General features: G+C 39.2%; 1 protein-coding gene across 1 annotated transcript in view; it reads right to left on the minus strand.

Annotated features, from left to right (window-relative positions):
- fras1 (Fraser extracellular matrix complex subunit 1) overlaps positions 1–21,075 on the minus strand; it is a gene marked incomplete in the record, with an annotated part of 218,544 nt that overhangs the window by 50,141 nt on the left and 147,328 nt on the right. Inside the window, 6 exon segments of the mRNA XM_035658439.1 lie at positions 1,306–1,420; positions 2,356–2,472; positions 6,964–7,142; positions 7,415–7,574; positions 15,609–15,932; positions 19,422–19,426. Coding sequence (XP_035514332.1) covers positions 1,306–1,420; positions 2,356–2,472; positions 6,964–7,142; positions 7,415–7,574; positions 15,609–15,932; positions 19,422–19,426 — 900 coding nt within the window.

Consider the following 21,075-nt stretch of genomic DNA (forward strand, 5'->3'; position numbering starts at 1 on the left):
CTATCTATCTATCTATCTACCCTAGTTAGCTAACCTGCTGACCTAACATAACAAATACCAAGGTTAGGAATGATTCAAAAGAAGATGCCACTGACATTTTAATTTTGAAATTCCATTAAAATTCGATATTCTGCTTTATATTTAGGGTTTTGAAACCAGTCATAGCTTCATACCATAGTAAATAAAAAAGGTTTCACCCATTAACGTATAATCCAATGAGGTTATGTCTCCCAAGCAGCTGCACACCTAAAAAATGTTTGTTTAACTTATTTTAATTTCATAGGAGAACATTTTAATATTAGTGTTCAAGTTAACTTTCTATTGAATATTAAAATAGAACAGTATTTAGATTAATGGTATAATGATTTCTCAATTATTACTTATTTAACTGAACTAATGACTGAACATCCCAATGACTAAAAAGCTAAATCTGAGCAGAATTTGATAAACACTTTTTCTCAGGGACAAAAGTGCAGCAGAGAGTGTAAACTCAAAGCCAACACACACTAAACATAACATTGATGAACATTTAACTCAGAACAAATATAACACAAACTGGATGGCAAGTTCAAATCTAATTTCAGAAAATAAAACGCTCATGACAAATGCTGCTGTTTTATCTGAATCTGTCCTCCTCCTCATTGGCTCTGTTCAAAATGATTTCCACACAGATTTATCAGTCCATTAGTTGATGAATATGACCCACTGTAAATCGTTTTTCCCTTTCATTAGACGGAGAGCTGAAAACAATACACCAGTCTGTCATATGGTCCACTGCTGAAATTAATAGCTCGAGTTCAGAACGTCACAGAATTTTGGAGGGTGATAATGGCCCTGAAGCAGACAACACAATGTTAGTTTCTGGCTCATATTCCCAGGTGGGGAAAGCTAAACCCTTAAGCAAGGCATTAAGGCTAAAGTTCTAGCTCATACAAGAAATTAAAATCATCCTGTACTTTTTCTTTTTTATTTGCCTTTATTGCATAGGAATAACTTAAGAGAGACAGAAAGGGGGGAGAGAGGGGATGACATGGAGCAAAGGTTCTGGGATCAAACACAGACCGCTGCGGTAAGGACTTGGCCTTATGGTGCTGTGCTCTACCGGGTTAGCTACCAGATGCCACATCATCTTCTTTTCTAACATTTATTTTTATTTATCCAGAGAAATTTTAGTAGCTTTAAACTCATTTTTTCCACTTTCATACCAGGGGACTGTTAATAAAAACTTTGTATCATTAAGTAGCTTCATCCCAGCAAACTATGAATTGCACTGCCTTGTGCACGCGTAATGTGAGTGTGGCTGACCTTGTCCTGGCGTCAGGGCTTTGGTTATGTTGTAGATAAGCTTCTCGCTGGGAGTCTCAGAGTCAACGAAAGACAGAGCTGAAGATGTTATCTCTGTCACCTGATCCTCCAGAGCCTGCACACACACACACACACACACAGGCCGGTTACACACATGCTGAGGTGAGAACAGGGGTAAAACAAGAGCTACTATATCTTCTCTCTCTGTTATGCCACATGTGATCATAACTGGGGGACTGAGGGATCCACATACACAAACAAACAGAAAACAAACCCCACAACAAGCAGTTTCTTTGTTCCTTCGGCAACTGCAGCAGTTTCAAGGTTCCCATTTTCTTTTAAAGAAAATCATTCCAGGAGATTCCAGGAAAGTAATTATTATGTGTAAGTTAATGGTAACTAGGGCAGTCTGAAATACAGCAATGTAAAGTAAGTCTGAGTTCAATAAGCCAGATGCAGCACATTAGGATTTCCTGGTTCAAAAACTGATTTTATTTTAGAAATAAAGTTTTCAGTAAAAGTTGAGTTTCTGCACACATAAAATATTAATGACACATCTCAGAGCTTGAACTCTGAATGTTCTTGGTGACTTCTGATCAGATGATTTTTAAAAATGTGATCCACTCAGATGGGGATATAGTGCATTCATTATAAACAATTTGTTTGACTTTTTAAGCCTTTAGCTTTCTTAGCCTTTCACTTGTGCGATTGTTATTTGACGAATTAGATAATTTATGTATTAATCTTTCATTAATTAGTTTATATTTTACTACAATATATACATATATATATTTGGCCAGCTTTATTTGGTTGGACAGTAGGTTATATGTAGGATGTGGGAAGGGATATTGGCCAGAGGTGGAGATGTTTAATATTTTACTGTTCCTTTGGTTCATTTCTGATCGTTCTTTTTGGGAAAATATAATGATACAATATATATTAATATAATGTATAATATTTCCAAAAAAACTTTTCTATACAACCCATCCGTTCCTCGGACATGCATGCATTACTATACAGAAGTAAGTTTGCCATTTTTTGATCCCTCACCGTGATCTGTAGGTCACAGTCGGGGGCCAACTGGGGGAATCCTGGGATCTGAGGCAGGACTCCTATGGTGAAGGTCTGGGCATCGCTCTGTATGACTGGGGCTGCTTCTGTGGAAACCTGCAGACACATAAAGACACATAAAATCTTATATCTGAAAACTTGTGTCTTCAAGAAAATACACTGAACAGATCTAGACATACATCTCTTCCCTTATCTTCATCCTCTATGCACCCTCTACTCCTATCTTGGAGTTTCAAGTCTCAATCTGCAGCACATTATCTCAATAAATGCCTGTTTTTCCACTGCCAACGGACTACTGTGTATTACGCATTATTTTTTGAGTGACAGAGCTGATGACAAGCTCTCGAGGACCACCAGAAGTAAGATACAACAGATGTGATTTAAAAAGCAACAATCAAATAACTGTGACAGCATAAAGTGAACCTGGCATCAGGCTACTCTGCAGTTTCTTTCCACAAATCACTGTCTACACCACAGGAATATTAATGGAGGAGATGCCAATTTGAGTAAAATTCAGTATAATGATCTCATTGCTCAGCTGACCGTGTTTAAGTATTAATGTGTCCAGTGTTGGGGCAGTTATGATCTTACAGAAGCAACTGCAATCATGATTACTTTTAAATGACTGTCTAAAATCTATTAAAAAATATTTCAAATGTGAAAATAAAAGAACACAGATGGAGTCTCTGAATGCAAGCAGCTGTTTCTGAACCAGGACAGAACGTACACCTCATACCGATCTTCCTGTGAAGTAAATTGAAAATAATGATAATTTCCCCTCTTTTCCAAACACCTGACACCCTCTGTCACTCTCAAAATTGTTCTTTCTTAGAAACTTTCCGGCAACCTTCCTTTCAATAACTTTTTGACGTCGGCATACAGCAGTCGTTGTCGAGCAATATTTCACACTATGGAAATATCATTATTTTTCAAATCCTCAATATTCGGTGGTCAAAAGGTTAGGAGATTCACACTACCTTTGCTTGTTTGTTTTTTTGCTGACAGAGAAAAGTATTTTTTTCCTTGCCAGGTAAGCATACATATACATTGATTGTTTTTCTTCTGATGGACTGTCTGCATGAGCATTACTAGCCACCATTGCTGAACAGTCAAAGAAAACAACTCCACCTCAGCACAAGAAATCCACCTTTCTTTACAGAAAAAGCTTGTCCTCTTTTGCCCTCTCTTTTCTCAGTTCTTCTTCTGCAGCACAGTGTCTCTCTCCAGCATCGTGCTGAGGCTATGACGTTTGACCTCTGTACTTTTGCTTGCTTATAATGGAGCTGATGATTTAAATTAGAATTTAAGATAATGTGGAGTTGAATTGCTGATACGTGATGGAGAAGCTGGTGGATCAGTCTAATCCCTTCTGCCTTCCTGTCTAGAAGGAAAATACACTTGAATTTCTGGCTTTGCTCCTTTCCGCCCACACACAAAAATTTTTTATATTAAACTGTGTCACAAGTGCTCTATTCTGTTACCCAAGCTCTCCACAATATGTAGCCATAACTTATTAAGTCCCCTGATATACATAAGCAACAGCAGCCGCCTCGGTTGTTCACTCTAAAAGCCAATATTTGTCACCACTTACTTATTCTGCTGCTGCTGCTTGTTCCTGTCACATCACTGGCATTTGGGGGAGAGAAAGTTCAAGAACTTGTAGTCAGCTCTGTCAGTCAGAAGTAATGTAACACCAGCATGAAGCCTGGAGTCAGCGCCACCAGTCACAAGTACTGTGTAACCATGAGAGTTATTGCTGAGTCAGCTGGATTTATTGAAGGTGGTGTTGTAGCGAGAAAATTATTGATAATTCACTTGATCTCATTCAAGATAAATGACAAATATTATATGTTATATAATTTGAAATACAATAAATATTACATTACAATTGCACAAGACCAGAAGTTAACATATGCCTGCTTTATCAAGGAAAGTCAAGGAGAGTCCCATACAGTAGTAAGTTCTTCAAAGTGAAAAACAACTTCAGTCTCAATCTGAAAATGGTGTAAGGCACTGTAAAGCTAGTAAACATGAGGCTGTTGTGTGCTGTTTTCTCTTTTTTTTAGCTGTAGCCATCACAGTTAGTTTATTAAATTTGTGTGTATTTTGTTGGATTTACATTACAATTTGTTGGGTACAGTGGCATGTACATATGACAATAAACCTCTTGATTCTGAATGTACATAGACTTTCAAGGGCAAAGGCAAATAAACCAGGGTAAGGCCTATGTATTTATTAAGCATCCACTAATTATCTTTATATCTTTATATTACCAATTATTCAAGGCTGCCTAGCACAAAAACAGCTGACGGAGTAAGAGAAGCTGCAACCAAACGAGAACAAAAATACATTGATATTACGAACAAAAACACAACTCCAAATTAATAATAATGTTGCTCTGTGTTTAAATGGGCAACGTTTTGCCAGTTTATAGCAGCTTTAAAGGTAAATCCTGTACAAACACGGATTTGTCATAGTTTTGAACAGTAAATCTACCAGTTAGAAAAGCATGCATTTATAATGTCTACAGATTTCACAAAGCACAATGATGGAAAGATTTACACAAATCAAAAATACAGATTTTTTGGGTGATATATCTATGAGGGAATTATGCTGTAAAAACAAAGACAAATGCAAGGCTTTGGAATAAAGCAATACATTTTCTTCAGTCCTCAAGCTCATTCAGTTTCTGAAGTGGACACAAAGTAATAAACAGGCTCTAACTGGCCTGAGGTTGCAATGAAAACCTTAGCACACTTTCTTCTTTTCATCCTTTTTTTCTCAAGTATTTTTGGGCTTTTGAGGCTGTTTTATGCCTTTAATACAGATATGAGGATAAAAAGATGACAGGAAATGAAGGGAGAGAACTAATAATCTAATAACATTTCAATTAATCAGATACATTTATAGCACAAGTGTCTAGTTTCTTTGTTACATAGGTTCAGTAAGAAGTCACACAATAGAAAAAAGCCAAGTGTGAGGAAAAAATTTTAAAAAGGACAATTTCTCCCTCTAGACAAAATTGCAGGAACACCAAATCTGTCTGATTTGAACATGGTTTTGATTAGAAAAATCACATGTCGGTGCATAAGAAGATTTTAAGTGTAGAGTGCTGTGCAGCCTACAGAGTGAATTTCAAAATAATCAGTTCTAACAAGGCGCCACACTCTTCAATAAAAATGAGGGGAGGACAATAATACCACCCTGACAAACCGTCAAGTTTAATCGGCACCAGCACAAATGCTCCTAGCGGTTCAGTTTGTGATGGGTTTTGCTTCTCCTTGCCTCTGCTTTCCCACTTCCCGTCAAAATGATGAGACACTTGAAAATTTAATTTGAATTCAGCACTGTGTAATTGAAACACATTTGCCCTGATGGATGGAGCCAAAACGTAGGGGGCTGGACGGAGGGAAAGACAGGGATTAGATGGAGCTACTAGCTTTTGGCTGCCTCTGTTGTTTTTCTAATGGAGTCGAGGTGAAGCAGAGAGTGTCATGAAAGCGCTCTAACTGCTGCATGATGAATGCTGCATCGCTTACACTGGGATTGTCTCGGATTTGGAGCCAATCGAGTAATTTGGTGCCATTAACGCTAATCAAGATAAGTCGCTATGGGTTGATTTTGAGTGCCTTTGAGTCACACAGGAAGTTGGGTGCCAAAGTTTGGACTGAAGGACATGAAATCCACAGTGAACTCTCTTAAAGAAGAGTTGGGATAGAAAATAAACGAGAGAGGACAAAAAGGAGACACATGCTGAAATGTTGTCTGCATTAATAGAGAGAAAACTGTTAAGTGGTTGATGATTAAAACTGCTGAGTGATGAGCAGACTGTAGCTTTTCAAATAAAAACAAAGACTGGAGAACATTTTTTATGGATTGCTATAAACCACACAGTTTTATAGATGTATACCCACACAATTTCATGGTTATAAGAAAAAATAATAGAAGAAACAGTAGAGGCAGACAGAGGTGAGAAAGAGAAGGGGAGACAGAGACACATGAGAGGAAGAGGAGGGGGAGAGAAATAAATCAAGCCATAGGGAGAGATGTTGGAAAGGTTGAAGACTGAAAAAGAGGAGAGAGATGAGGTAAACACAAAGGAACATGGGAACATGAGTAAGAGTGTGAACTTCAAAGAACGCTCCAGAGAGACAACGAGGGCACCAGAGAAAAAACAACAAGGACGCCAACGTGTCTCTGTCACCATCTCCTCCTTTTTTTACTTTTGGAGAGAAATGTACTCATCAGCCTCCTGAGGTTTCCTCGTCTCACAGTGAATTTATTGTCTTTTATCAGCTTTTTGAAATTATTTATAAGTACAGTAGTAGTACTACACACTCAGCAAGAAGAAACAAACAACCTTGTCATGTGCTTATCCTGACAGTGTATTCCTGTATTCCTTCTTTATTTAATTTCTACTGTAGGTGAACTCATAATTTATCTACTATATGTTTAATTTTGAGTTTAAAAGTTAAACAAATACATGTGGTATTTCAAGTAATCATAATTAAATGAGCAAACTTTAACCCTCTCTATTGAAGTTCTGCTTTAAATTGAGCTTTCCTTTGTATAAGAATCAGCACTGACCTGGAACTGGAAGGAGTCACCGTTGGTCCCGCTGCCAAAGTGGCGATACCAAACGGTGCCGTCGTTGACATCTTGTTGTGTGAAGGAAGCTGTGGGTGTGAAGCCTCTGTCGTCAGTTAGCGAGGGCCGCCACCCTTCTGCTGGGCCGTCAGCTGGCATGGACACCAGCACAACCTCACCTGGACAGAGAAGGTGAAGGGGATGAATGGTTTCTCTAAATTGTAATACATTACATCACAATTATTATAATGACTTTAATTCCCCAGACTTTATTATGATATGCTGAGGAGAAGATAATTTGAAAACCTAAGAAAACTGTTGTCAACCAAACTGCAGCCAAAATAAGGCCAACTGAGGACTATTTAGTCTTTCAGATCTTTAAAGTATTAAAGAGTCTGTTTTGAAGTGATCTGTTTACATTACATGTGAGTAAGCGTTAATGAGTTTGTACCATATTTAGGTTCTCCATCCAAGGCGACGATAGTGTAGACGATGTCGTCAAGACTGACCCCCTTGTAGTCCGTCTGCAGGTATTTTTTGTCAAGTCGTACCATGCCTCCTTCCTTTACCCAGGTCACTGGCACAGACAGCATGTGACGAGAGTCAGCAGCCTGAAAAAAAACAACACAGATAAATATGAATTAGCATCTCTGAGATCCTTTGGCCAGCTTTGGTACTAGTGCTAAATACTGGGATGTTTCTCTGCACTACTTTTCCATTAGCTCTGCTGTCAGCCAACTATTCAGCTCTTTTTCTCTTAAAACCTCGGTAACTATAAACTATTTAAAATCTGTCAAGCAATATCCTTCAGAGCCATCACAGCCATAGATCTGCTGTGAGACTGAAAACCTCTAGAAACATACCTGTGGTTGGTTTTGGCAATTTAAATCTTCTGTGGATTTCACCAGAACACTGTGACATTGACAAAATGGTTTGTTGGTTAAATCCAATCAAAGAAGAAAACTGGATGTTAGCTTGAATGAGCCATAGGTGCGTAGGCATAATCAAGAATTATTTACAATAAATTTACTTTCAAACATGGTAAACTGAGCAATATGTTGATATAACTCAAATTGAGAAACCCCAGTGAAAACCCTGTGGTGTAGGCACTGATGTGTGAAGGAAAATAGAAGCAGATTGTTTGTTCCTCAGGTGCAGCCTGATGCCACTTTCACTTTGTGTTGTCACAGATTGTGTAGCTTGTTTTATTCCACATCTGCTGTAACCTCCGGTTTGTGAGTCCCAGGAGCCTGTCATAAAGCTCTGTCAATCAGCAGCTGTGTCACCTGTGCGCTAAAGCCGGAGTCAGCTTCACCAATCAGAAATAATGTATTTCTCGGTCTGAGAACTGCCAGCACAAGTTTGGAATCAAACTTATTTTTGTGATGCTGTATTGATCTGCGACAGAGTAACTCATCGCTTTGCTTGCCCTGCCTCCAAAGCAAAGAACAAAGATCAAGATCAGCTCCAGAGAGCACACAGAGCCGGTGGATGAATCAGTGTCGCTCGAGGACATTTCAGCAGGGAAGATGACTGCTGTCAGTGAGGGTTCTGAAACTAGACCTCTTACTCACCAAGTCACTCTGTTGCCTAAATAAAAACAGGTATGACATCCTATAAAACCAACCTGCTATTTATTCTGTAAACAGAATCTCCACACTTTACACCCAGATGAAGTTAAAAGATCTAAGGTCATCTAAAAAAAACTGTTTATGTTGGCAGATATTGCCTGGGCAACTCTTCACAATAAAAAAAATCCATGAAAAACAATCATATTCCTTTTTTACCAACACTCTTGATACACACTAAAAACCAAATCAATATTAGCTCATAGATAATTGTACATACTTCCACACTTTTACTACAGTATATTCCAAGACAGAAATGCTATAGACCTTTTCCACTACAACTCTGTACCTCCAGGAAGTTGCGATGTTATGTTTGCAACAATTAACTTGAATTTAACCAATCCCTGTAAATTCTGTGCAATATTGCAATTTTGTCTAATCACAGCAACTTTTCCGCAAACTTGACCAATCATTGTAGATTCCTGTGCAACATGCCATACGTACCAAACTCACTTCCTTGTTTGTAGCTGTCTTACATTTACCCTCCGAACAGTTGCCTTCTATTTCAATTGAGGTATCCAAAACATTTTTACAATTTTCACTTTCACAAAAATGCATTTTTTTGCAACATACATTCTGATTTTTTAGAAAAGCTGCCTTGAAATCAGAAACCCAGAACTTGTAAATACTAGTTACAAATTACTTCTTATCCATTAATAAAGGTAATTATTAATTATTAATAAAAGTAGTATCAAAACTTAAATAAAATATTCACATCAGGCCAGTCTTTTTAGGAGAAAAAATATACATACACAGCCAACCATTTACTGCAGGAGATCAGTACAATGGCATAAATACTGTGGCAGTAGGTGGTAATAGATTGTAAGAGTGTGCACAGGTGTGTGAGAATAAGTGTGTGTGCATGTGAGGCTGTCTGTGTTTGCAGATAACAACCTGCAGACCATCTGTGGCTTTTCTGCCTGCTGCTCGGCTGATCCAAATCACACTATGTCAGTGTAGCAAGCAAAGAATCGCAGACTAGCAGTGGTTTACTCAGGAAGAGAAAACACATAAGTCAGCATGGCAGGCTTTTTACTCAGAGGACCACATCATCCAGGAGATTATCAACCTCTCCCGATGACCACCAAGGTCTCTCAAGGACACTCAGATCCTGAAACAGCACACTACAAAATAAAGGAGGTCACAGGAACCTTTTAGGATTTACAAGTTTGCCAAAACTCCCCAGATCTCCCCAGACTTCAAACTTTTTCTGGCTCTTTATCCTGCAGCTGTAGCCACATTTGGTAATTTTCTAATTTTCTGTCTTGAATAACACACAAATCTAATGAGTTTTTTCTGAGTGAGATTTGTGCTGCCCCATTAGATAGACGGACAGCCTAATCTCCCTCAGACAGGTGCAAAGAAATTTAAATGCTTGAGGAAATTTTTCTGCTTTTTTATCTCTGGGAAAGCAAGAATTTATTTGACGACTGACGAGAAAAAAGACTGTCGAGAGAAAACTGAGAAGGTGAACTAAACAAATATCAGAGATGAAGGAAGGTTGCTGAATTCATTGATTCAAGAGTTTCTGATGGTCTGTGAGTTCTTGATTTAGCTCTGGTGCACAGTTTAGCCCAGTGCTAATGCAATGTCACCTTCCTAAGGATATACTGTATATCTTCAACACCATCAACAATTGTGGGATTGGTTTACTTGAAGAATAACCTTTGCAATCTTATAAAATGGCACACAAAGTTCCCAGTTCTACATACAATCAGGGTTCATCAAATCAGCAGAGACAAAAAAATTGGAAAATTGTCTATATATTTAAGTCCCAAGTTTGGACCTAGTCCATGCCATAGACCATTTCAATGGTCAACACATGCAGATGTGAAAGACTTTAAATTGAATGCAAATTGCATATGCCTACAAAGACTTGACTTAGATCTATCTTGTATCATTGCCACCAGAATGCTTCTATTCTTTTCAATGCATAGGGCAATTCAATTTACGACAGGAGACAATGGGTTGTTGGTTGGAATAAGTGAGCGCCATTAGCCGATGCTGCAGAAAATCATTTTTTCACACCCTAATGTTGGCCAAAATATATTTTAGGGAAAAAACAAAGGCAAACAACATTATTCTTTTCCTTAGCTGCAGCACTTTTAAGAACAAATGCATGAATAGTGCATAATCAGACACCTTTAAAGGGCTTTGAGCCAGCAGGTCTGAGATGGACTGTAAATAGAGTTGATGATGGACTGAGAGCTTTTGGCTGCATTCCACAAAAACAGAAATAAATGACTTTGTCGAGACAGAGTCGTCGTCATCCATAAAACATCGGCTAGCTGCTGGCCATGATGGTCATGCTGTTGTAATGACAATGACATTGTCATCGCTCATATTTCCATAATTCCACTGAGGGAGGGTTGAACAGGCCATGCTGATGGACTTGTCAAACAGTAAGTGAAAGTCACAGAATTGATATCATATCTGCAACAAATTTTAATTTAATCTCAATGAGACATGGTGCTTAAAATGAGAAAGCATGTGGCAAAAGTAAACATCAGGGTCGTGTGACATGGGGCGCCAGTTTTAACAGAAATCTGATAATTTATAATGTTATCACAGACTATGAATATTGAGTATTACTTAAAAAAAGAAAACTCAAAACAAATTATTGTATTTTCTAATCCCACTGAGGGCTTATTGTCCTTAGCGGCAGGAGAGCTAAACTTAAAGCACTCAGCCTCCCATCTGCTTCACAACAGAGCTGAGCTATTAGCCTTCCAAAGCTGGACGGCTGATCAGAAAAAATATCTAATTCACTTCTATTTCTGCTGGGGAACAGAGGAGCCCGAGGGTTTTTCAGAGGCTCAAAGTGTTCTCCCCGAGACAGTAATTGAAAGCCAAGGGTCCTGCTTCCTATTCAGCCAAGCTCCATTTCAGCTCAGAGCTCAGGCTCAGTACAGAGAAAGTCCATCCATCACAGGGGTCATTACGGGCCTGATTAGTCTCCTGCTTTAGAGCTCAGTAATCCAACTATCAGGAAGGCTATTGTCCCCAGCACAGACTGGCATCAATAGCCACTGCTGCAGCCTGGATGGTGGGCTTGGAAGAACAAAGAATGCCGCTGAGAGTGCCACGCTCTGAAAACTAAGGATTCATAGGCTCAGGTTTGTTCAAATCCAGCCGGAGCCAATAATCACTCAAGGTTTAATTTTTGAACTTTGTTGAAGCAGTCAGGGTTCAATAGGTCTTCAGTGAGGGGTTCTTAAGTAGATTTTGGGCTTTATTGCCTTTTACCTTATTTCGATTTTTTTTCTTGCACTGTGCTCTTGCATGCCACTCCTCACAGTTTTGTGTTCAGTGGGTTTGCAGCTTCCTTAGCAGGACAACTTGGCATATTGGCAGCTCCGCATGAGCTGGACGTTTGAACTTGAATATCCAAAAATCCTGTGAGGTAACATCAGTAAACTGCACACAGCATGTTCATATTTACCACACACAGCTGCTCTGTGATGCAATATATAAAAGAATACCAAAATAAAATAGAAGCTTCCTTTACAGTAGTTGGAGTTCTCTCTTGCTGCTGTTTAAAAGGCTTCTTTGGATTTTAAATGTATATTTTAATGTGCATATCCAATACCAGAACGTATTCTCCTTTAAAATGCACCAACGTTTTGTCTTTTAATCTGAGAATATTGGTGTGTTTTCACTGTCTTGTCTTTTGCAGTAGAGAGCAGTATAGAAAGTACATTTTCCTCTTTTAATTGAACACCATCACACCAGTGAAATGAGGCTCCTTGTTCTTCTTCTGCTGTGCTTGCTGAAAGAATACAATATCAATGCAGTAACTGGTACTCCTCTCCCTACATTTCCTTACTGGTCTCTAATCTATGGGGATTTACCTATGCAGATCAAGTAAGAGGCAACAAGGAGGAAGTGGGGTCTCAACACTGCTGGGACTCATCCAACAGCCTCTGACATGAATCAAGGACATTCTCTCAGCTTTCCATCATGCTGTCCATCCTGCTCTGTCTAACGCACGACATAATGCAGCATCAGGACATTTTACAGTAAATAGATACTGGTTTGTGAGTGTGTGTGTGTGTGTGTGTGTTATTGATTTACAGATGGGGGGGAAAAGCAGAGGAGTTGAGCCTGAAGCAGACCATCTGCATGCAGCCAGACAAACTGAACTGCCCTCCTAGAGCCTGTTTGAGCAGAAAAACTGAGAAAACACATCACTGAAAAGTTTCTCTGCTGCCAGGACAAAAGTATAACTGGCACACAATGGGGGGTGTTGCTTGGTATCATTTAAAGGTTTTTTTTTTTGTTTTGTTTTTTACTTTTAAGTGAAGATACTTCTTCTGTCTGTCAAGAGCAGAAAGCAGCAAAATACATCATCTGCAGCATGTGTGTGTTTTTGTACAATTTAGGCTTGAGACTTAAAACTGAGACACAAGTCCGACAAGTAACAAGGATAAAGATGCAAGAATTAACTTGGACTTGGACTGCTGTATGAATTGACTTACTTAAGATTTGACTGCTTTGCTCGACTTGTTATTTGAAGGGGGAAATGTGGAATGGGAACATTGGAACACCAGAACCACATAGGATATGCATTTACTTTTTTAATCCTATAATTCTGAGTGTGCCTGAATTAATACAATCTACTAGAACAGAATTCAATGAGTTTAATTTTTCTTCATTGTGTTAGTATATTTTGAGCGCAGCTAACTTGACTCAAATACTGAAGAATAATATTAATACCTTTTTATTTCTATATTGTACCATGAAGCAAGTGACACAAGTTTTTGTTAAAATGTCATTCAAATGCACTGAAGGGAATGCTCTGAGCTTGTGTATAAACACTAAAACAATAGAATGTAGAGTAACGTTTGCTGTGTCATTGTATTGGTTGTCAGCCTTCACTTCTCTAACTTGATTGTAATTTGCTCTTTAAGACTTGAGACTTGATTAGGCTCAAAAAACCCTAATCTTAGAGGATTTGTTGTTGGCAATACTTACTTTTTATACTTGTCGCTGACAAAAATAAATTGATTCATAATATATTCCCATATTCCTTAGCCTATCCTTAATCTTCACAACCACATCTCTGACCCTGATCCTTTATAAACATATTTTTAACTTAACCCCCAACAAAGTGTGCACTCAAGGTCTAAAACTTATTCGCACAAAGACTAAAGTACACACACACACACACACACTTATGTCTCTTATGCTTGTCTGTCGAGAAGCTGTTTGTTGGAAACAGGTCCTGCGTCGTCTTCCGCTCTGTATGTGTGCGTGTGTATTTGTGTGTTTGTTGTGTGTGTCCTCACAATTGGAGTGAGTTGCCAAATTTGTGTCATGCCAAACACCCCCTACCCTCCCTCCCTTCGGTCACAGTGCCCCGCGCCTGTTGCCAGATGATTGCGTCCTTGTCATAAAAACTTGAAAAAGCGATGACAGAGGAGGGATAACGGCTGCCAGTTTTAAAGCCTGACTTATAACAGTGTTTAAATATGTGAGGATCAGTCTGTGCATCCAGCAAACTATTTTCGGGGATAAAGCCAACAGAGCACACTGTGTGGACACGTCAGCTAGAGTCAGCGTGACATATGCTTAAGTTGAGGCAATTAAAGGAGTTTAGAGGAATACAGTTTTTATATACAATTTTTAGACAGCATCACTTCAGCAAGTCAGAGTCAATAATGTAACTCAATGTAAAAACAACAGGAATATTTTTTAGGATCCAATATCATCAACTTCTTACAACTTCTACACATGAATAATACTTTTAAAAATCCGCTTCTCAGCTGAGACAGAAATGCCGTTACCTTGAATCTGACCACTTCGATCTTGTAAGTGTATTCATTAAGCATTCTTCTCTTCCTAACTACTGAACTTTAAACTTCAGACAGACACAGAAATTGGTCCTTGAGCTTATTTTAATAAATCCGAGATGCATAAGGGTTGGCATTTATTCAATCTTAAATCAGATATAAATAAAAATATATTTTTACTTGGATTTAATGCTTCTGCACACAAAAGTGTTTCCTGCTACCAGGACAGCTCAGAATACATTTCTACTAAGTGAGCTCTAAAATGATGGAAATGCAATTGCTGATTGTCCCTAAAAAGCTTTTATATTTTACAATAAAACTATCTGCAGGTGAATACAAAACAAAACAGATTTTATAATCAATACTAATACATTACCTGTTTCTTAACTGAAAACGTTTTTGTAACTATACCACTGCATGAACACTACACACAGTACAGTAGATATATGTTGCAGTGTTACATTGATTCTACTGTTATTTCACAGCAGGAGTAATTTCTGTGTGGACTTATTGCAGTCTCACTTCTTACCACATTCTTTGTGAACTTGTGCACTTGGGCTCAGTCCTCATGACAATCTGTTTGGAAAAAAGTTTTTTTTTTTTTTCTTGACTGTCTGAGATAGCTAACGCTGCTGAAGAAACTCTGGAGCTTTGAGGTGCAACACACTAATTTGGCTCAGTTGTGTAACATTCGGGAAAGAACTTCATCCAGTATTAATAGAGGATCGATGCAGGTCTTTTGCCTCTGCAGAGATGTTTGAGCTGAGCCAGTGAGGAGCAGGACGTCTATAAAGTAAACGCCTGAGCGCCTTTAAAAAAATGTTTTTAATTCAAAAGTGTATTTGTTGTCATGTTTATTTATTTCATGTTAAAATTTTGATAAGCAGCCTCTAGTTGTATGCTGAGTGTAAGCCTTAGATGTAGCCATTGTAGTTTTTGAGTAGTTTTTCGACCAGCAGAGCACTGTGGCCTCTTTTAAGAGAAAATCTAAAGTTAAAAGTCATTCTAGTTTAGAAACTCATCGGTTAACATAATCTAGACTTGTATAAACTAATAGGATCCTGCTGAACTACATGAAATAAACTAATTATTGTGGTCGAAATGCAGGTCATATGCAGGATCAGCAGGAACAGCTGCACATTTTGAAAGCATGAAATCGCTATGTAAATATCAAACATCAGCCTTGAGCCATTAATCTCCCATCATCCCCCTCTGTCCGTCTTACCTTCTGATTGATGTGTACTTGGAGGAGGATATTCTTGTAGCTGTGGCCATCGTTGACCTGCAGCACCACGCCATCCTCCATCCCGTCTGAGCCGTCGTGGATGTACTGGATCTGTTCCTGTGACAACTCTTCCAGCTTGAATCGGCTGAGTGCTCGATCACCGTGGAGACGGGTCAGCCGGCCGTAGCGGGGCGGTTCAAGGAGCATGACCAGGACATCGCCTGGGTTGTCGGGGTCGTCGACCTGCAGCACTGACTTGGTGATGGTTGCCAGGGCACCACGGCTGTCCACGGTTAAAGGAGCAAGAGTCACAACTCTTGGAGGCTGGAAATAATTAAAAGAAAAAAAGAAGAGAGGTTGGGAGTGAGTGAAATGACAAAGATGAATTAGACAGACAGACCTTGTTTTAATGTGAAAAAAAAAAAAGTTTTAGTGTTGAAACACTGCTGAAAAGTCTTGTTATGCTTTTAAAGGCTGGCTGAGAGCACATCAAGAAGAAGATGAATTTTATCCCAGAGGGTCGGGGCGTAGGGGCCGTGGTGTCCTGCCGCTGAGGGAGATGAAGATGAAGGTGAGGGAGAGGTTAAGCAGGGCGCCTCATTAAGCTGCACTCAGCCGTACCTGAATCCTCAGTGTGGCTGGAGAAAAGCTTCATCGTGCTAACAAAGTCATTTTAGGAGCTCTGGTGGGAGCAGGAGTCTTCCTCCTATTGTGACCAAGGGTATGGCTTTATCCAGATCTCACTGCCTCTTTCTGTGTCTGTACCTCTATGCTTGTGTAAAAAGGATTGAGGATAAGAAATGTGTGTGAGTATGAATATTTCTGGAAAGTAAGGTCCTTTTGGCCAGTCCTCCCTTTGAAAAACTAGACATGATTAGGAAATTTTTTAAAGAGATTAAGCTCCATTAAGTGATATATTTTTATATTTTTGATATTAACGTTGATGCATAAATAATCTTTTTTGGGGGGTGGGGGCTATGAGGCAGCAAAAGATTCTCATCAATCTGTCTCCAAGAGACCGTGGAACTGAAAGATGTACAGAGAGGACGCAGCACAAAGGAGCAGAAATACATCTTAAAATTTGGCAGGTCCTGAATCTTGTCTTACTGGAGAGTTTGGGGTTTTAAATAAGGCCTCTTGCCTTCTATATTAATTTGGAGATTAATTAAATAATTATTATTAAGTTTTTTCCATTAGCGAATAGGGGGAGCAAGAGGGAGAAGAGTAAAAGTTAACAAGAGGGAGTTGTCCATTTTTATTTTTGATATACGGGCTTGAAGTGAATTTGGGAGATTGGGGCTGTTCAATATCCATCCTTGAAAACTTTATATTGCAATGGAAGATGTAGAAGGAAATATATACCTGTCACTCTTAACTATGAGTATATGGGAGGGCAGGGGAGTTTGAGATGTGAGTTGAGAGCAGAGTTTAAATGCATCAACGATGAATAACTTTGTCTCATTAATTTTATAACCAGATGGCATACTGAACAAATCAAAAGTAGATAGCAAATGTGGCAGAACCTGTGTTGCCTATGTAAAGAATGAAACATTGTCATGAGGATTGAAGTGCATTTGCATCTTCTTTGTGTGTGTCTTTGGATATCTGACACAGAAAACAACTAAGAAAAAGAAAAAAGTGAAAGATAGAAGCCAAAAAAAAGAAGAAATGGCCTTGATACAGTTCATTTTAAGTTGTTAGGAGGGCAGCTTGGCAGCGATGGAGGCGCAGGTAGAATGGTCTGTCCCCGCAGAGACGCCTCTCTGCCATGGCCCTAAATCAAACCAGTTGGCAGACAGGGGGCTCGGAGCCGCTCAGCCTGACGCAGGGCTCGGGTCCAATTCGGTTCCCAGGATGGCTGCTGGCTGAGCTCCATCTCTTTGCCATTAAAGCAGCAGCTTAAGCAAAGTGGGACGTATGAAACAAGCTGGCGTCAGAGAGAAAAATAACTTGTGGAAAGTCATACTCTCCCTTGTGTGTGTCTTTGAGCCAAAGTGACCTCTGGCTGAAATTGCTAGACACAGAGCTGAAACAAAGCTGAAAAACACAGAGGGAACATGTTGTTATCCGCAGCCCCTTGCCCTTTGTGTTGTGGGTGGTTTGGTGACAAATTTTTAAACGTCAGAGGAATTATCTTCAAGAGACAGACAACTGGGCCCTCCGGCACCCACCTAAATCCTGTGTCGTCACTCCTGCAGTTCGTAGGAGGAAAACAAAAGGTTTTGGATGTGTTGGTGGTGGCTGAAAGTGGGTGTGTTTGCTGCTTTTAAATCGTGCTAAGACATGCTAGCTCACTAAACGCAACCAGCAAAATCTCTCCCTCGAGGCAGGCGAAACAAACACAAACATAGGCGCACTCAGGTAGGAGGGCTAACCTTTCATCATCACCTGGGTGAGGGAGAGGTGAGGTTCATATTTGGGAGAGAGCTGTCAGCACCCATGGGGCCCTTGGGGCTGTGCAGCACTTCAAGAAGATGGAAAAAGCTTTTTTGTATTGCTTCCTGGGTTTTTTTTTCGTTTGCTCTTTATTCTGTTTTGTTTTTCCTGCTGTGTTCATGCTTGATGGCATTCAGAGGCATGATGGGTGAAGTGGAAGTGTTTCCCAAGTCGATATCATCCTGCCTCTTGGTTTGTAACAATGCCTTTTATCTGCAGCTCTGTTTTTGTGTCAAGCTGTCACAGACCATTGTATTGCTAACCTAGACTGAAGTATGATCATCATGGTTTCATATGCGATTTAGTTCTGTACTTTACACTTGACACTCTCCATTCTGAACTTCATCAACAAAAAGTCCAGGTAGAAGATCTCAGTATTGATTGACAGCAAAGCAATCAGAACAAAGTAAAAAGTCTCACAAACTTAAAGATTGCCACTTTAAGATGATAATGTAGGCTACAGAAAGTACTATATGCTTTGTGTGTGTGAGACCACCTCTGTAGAAATGCCATTAGCAGATACCGGACTCTTAGAAGCTTTTTTCAGAAGAAGCAGCCACTCCTGTCAGAAGGGGGAAAGGCTATCTGCAGCTCAGATCTTTCATTCCTGAGGCTATTACAATCTGAGGCGCCCGCTGCCTGGGGATCTGATGGGGATTTCAATCAACAAATTTTTTTTTTCTTCAGCCTTTAGTTATAAAGAGAGGGTTGCATAAGCACAAATGGTCTTTTTCTGCACGTCATCCTGCTTTACAGTCAACTGGTTCAACAGTGCACAGTTCACAGTCTGGTACAAACTGTACTGTAGTATGTGTGCATACATATTAACTCAGACATACCTGAGCCTCCCTACATACAGTATATTGTGTTTCTGATAAGGAGAAAAAAAGCAAAAAAAAAATGCAATGCAGTGTGTACACATGCGAATCCATTCTGCACTTTAGTGGTTGTGGTTTCAACACGCTTCTTTCAAAGTAAGTCTACAAACCTTGCCATTGTCTAAAAACATGTAAGACTTTCTGTAATACCAAAAAGATCAATATTTTTAAAGAAAAAGTCGAGTGAATATATGGGAACCTTTCTTTGTAACACTAGTGCAAACAACAAGAACACTGAAAGTTACATCATAGTTTGTGAGGCTCTTTGATGCTGCGTGAAAGGCACAATCACCCGAGACTCTGTCGCTGTTTATTTATCTTTGTGACTTGTTTGTGGCTGCCCTTTCTTGAATTGAAGCTGTTCAAAGATTGTAAAGACTGCATAGGGAAACCATCTTTTGCTTTCAGAAATGTCTGCAAATTGATTGGACAATGCCATGCAATGCAGCTGTCCGAGCAAAAGATGAGATCAACATCTCATCTTGGATAACCCAACCACTTGTACTGTGCAAATATAGGTTCGTAATGCTTTCAAAGTGAGTTATGCTCCTGTTTTCTGATCTGCCACCTTAATAATTAAGGTTTCACTAAGTTTAGGTAACTTAAAGTACTTAGTTAAGTTTAGGAAGGGATTGTTGCAATGTTGTAAGGAGGTCACTTTACAACTTTATTCACCCAACCACCTCACTAAGTTGTGTTACAGCACTAATACATCAAAACACCTCTGGCCTGACTTCAACCCGAAATGCATACACTGCACACATTTATTGCACAGTAACCTACTGTATGAATTCTTGCCAGCTGCTGTAGAGATTTATTGGAATAAAAACTAGCTGGAAACTGGTGGACAAAAATGGCCGAATGGCTGTCAGTCAAAACAAGCTTGAGTCACCAAGCTTGACTTATGTGCATGAATTACTTTGTTTTCCTTATCAGCTGCTTCTGCTAATATTGTCTGAGAAAGTTGAGCTAATCAAGTGATGGTGTAATTGAGCAGTCCTCCGAAACAGACGCAAATGCTGCAGCTCTATTCAATCATCTGTAAGCAGCACTCGGAGCTCTGTGTCTGCAGCAGTAATTTACTTGGGGACGACTGAAATTTAAGAAAGCAGTCACGTATGCCAATAAAGTGGGTTTTTGTCACTACAAAGACCTTGAGAAATGTAAGTGTTTGCAATGTTGGCCAAACTTTGAGACACAAAGATATGGCACAAAAAAACGGTTACCACGGTTGTTTAAATTCCTCTTTTTCTTTTGTTTCCTCATTTTGGGTAATCTTTATTCAATTTTCTATCTGTTTATTACAGTTATTATAATTCATATTTATTATATATACTAATACGCTAATAGTAAACCAAAGCTACTTTTTTAAAACAAGGCATTTAGCTTGAAAGTCTGTGCTTAGTGATAATGGATGATTTTGTTTATCCTAATAAAAGGCCAATGAACAATTTTCCACTCATTACTTAAATTCATTACACATGTTTCAATTCTTCTATTCTTTATTAACCGTCTGTCACTTTGTCCCTTTGGGTATGTAGTCTCTCTGTGTATCACACACACACACTAGCAGGGTAACAGAATTGTCACACTAACCCATCAACAAATCTCAGAGAGCCTTTAATCCCTTGTTCCTCATTATTTTCCATATTTGTGCCAAAATCAGAGGTCAGCTGTCAGGCTGACATCAGCCAAACACAGCCCTGGCATGACTCCATGGGGATAGAGCCTCGAAAGGGCGAGGAATGCAGATCAGCTGGCATGATGCAGCAAAATAAGAAACAGCTACACTCTAAAAAATGATCCGATTTACCAGATTAACTGTGGTTGTGTGTTACTTGTCAGCCGCAGTGATAGTAAAGCTACCATATCTCGCATTTATATGTTTTTAAATGTTTTCAATAACATATGTCTCCTGTCTGTCCTTAATGTTGTTGACTGGCGAAATAATATATATATGGCTAGCCAGTACATGACTATTGTATATATACAATACTATATATATATGACATGGCAGCCATATAGGAGGATCTCAGGTGACTGCGTTTCTGTGTTATTATAAATAATAAATAGCGGGGATATACACTGATCAGCCATAACATTATCTCATAATGTTCTGCAGCCCCATACCAACAAACTGCGATGCACTGTGT

This window comes from Morone saxatilis, unplaced genomic scaffold, assembly GCF_004916995.1.
Source record: "Morone saxatilis isolate NCDOM2014 unplaced genomic scaffold, NCSU_SB_2.0 Contig16, whole genome shotgun sequence".
NCBI classification, from domain to species: Eukaryota; Metazoa; Chordata; class Actinopteri; family Moronidae; genus Morone; species Morone saxatilis.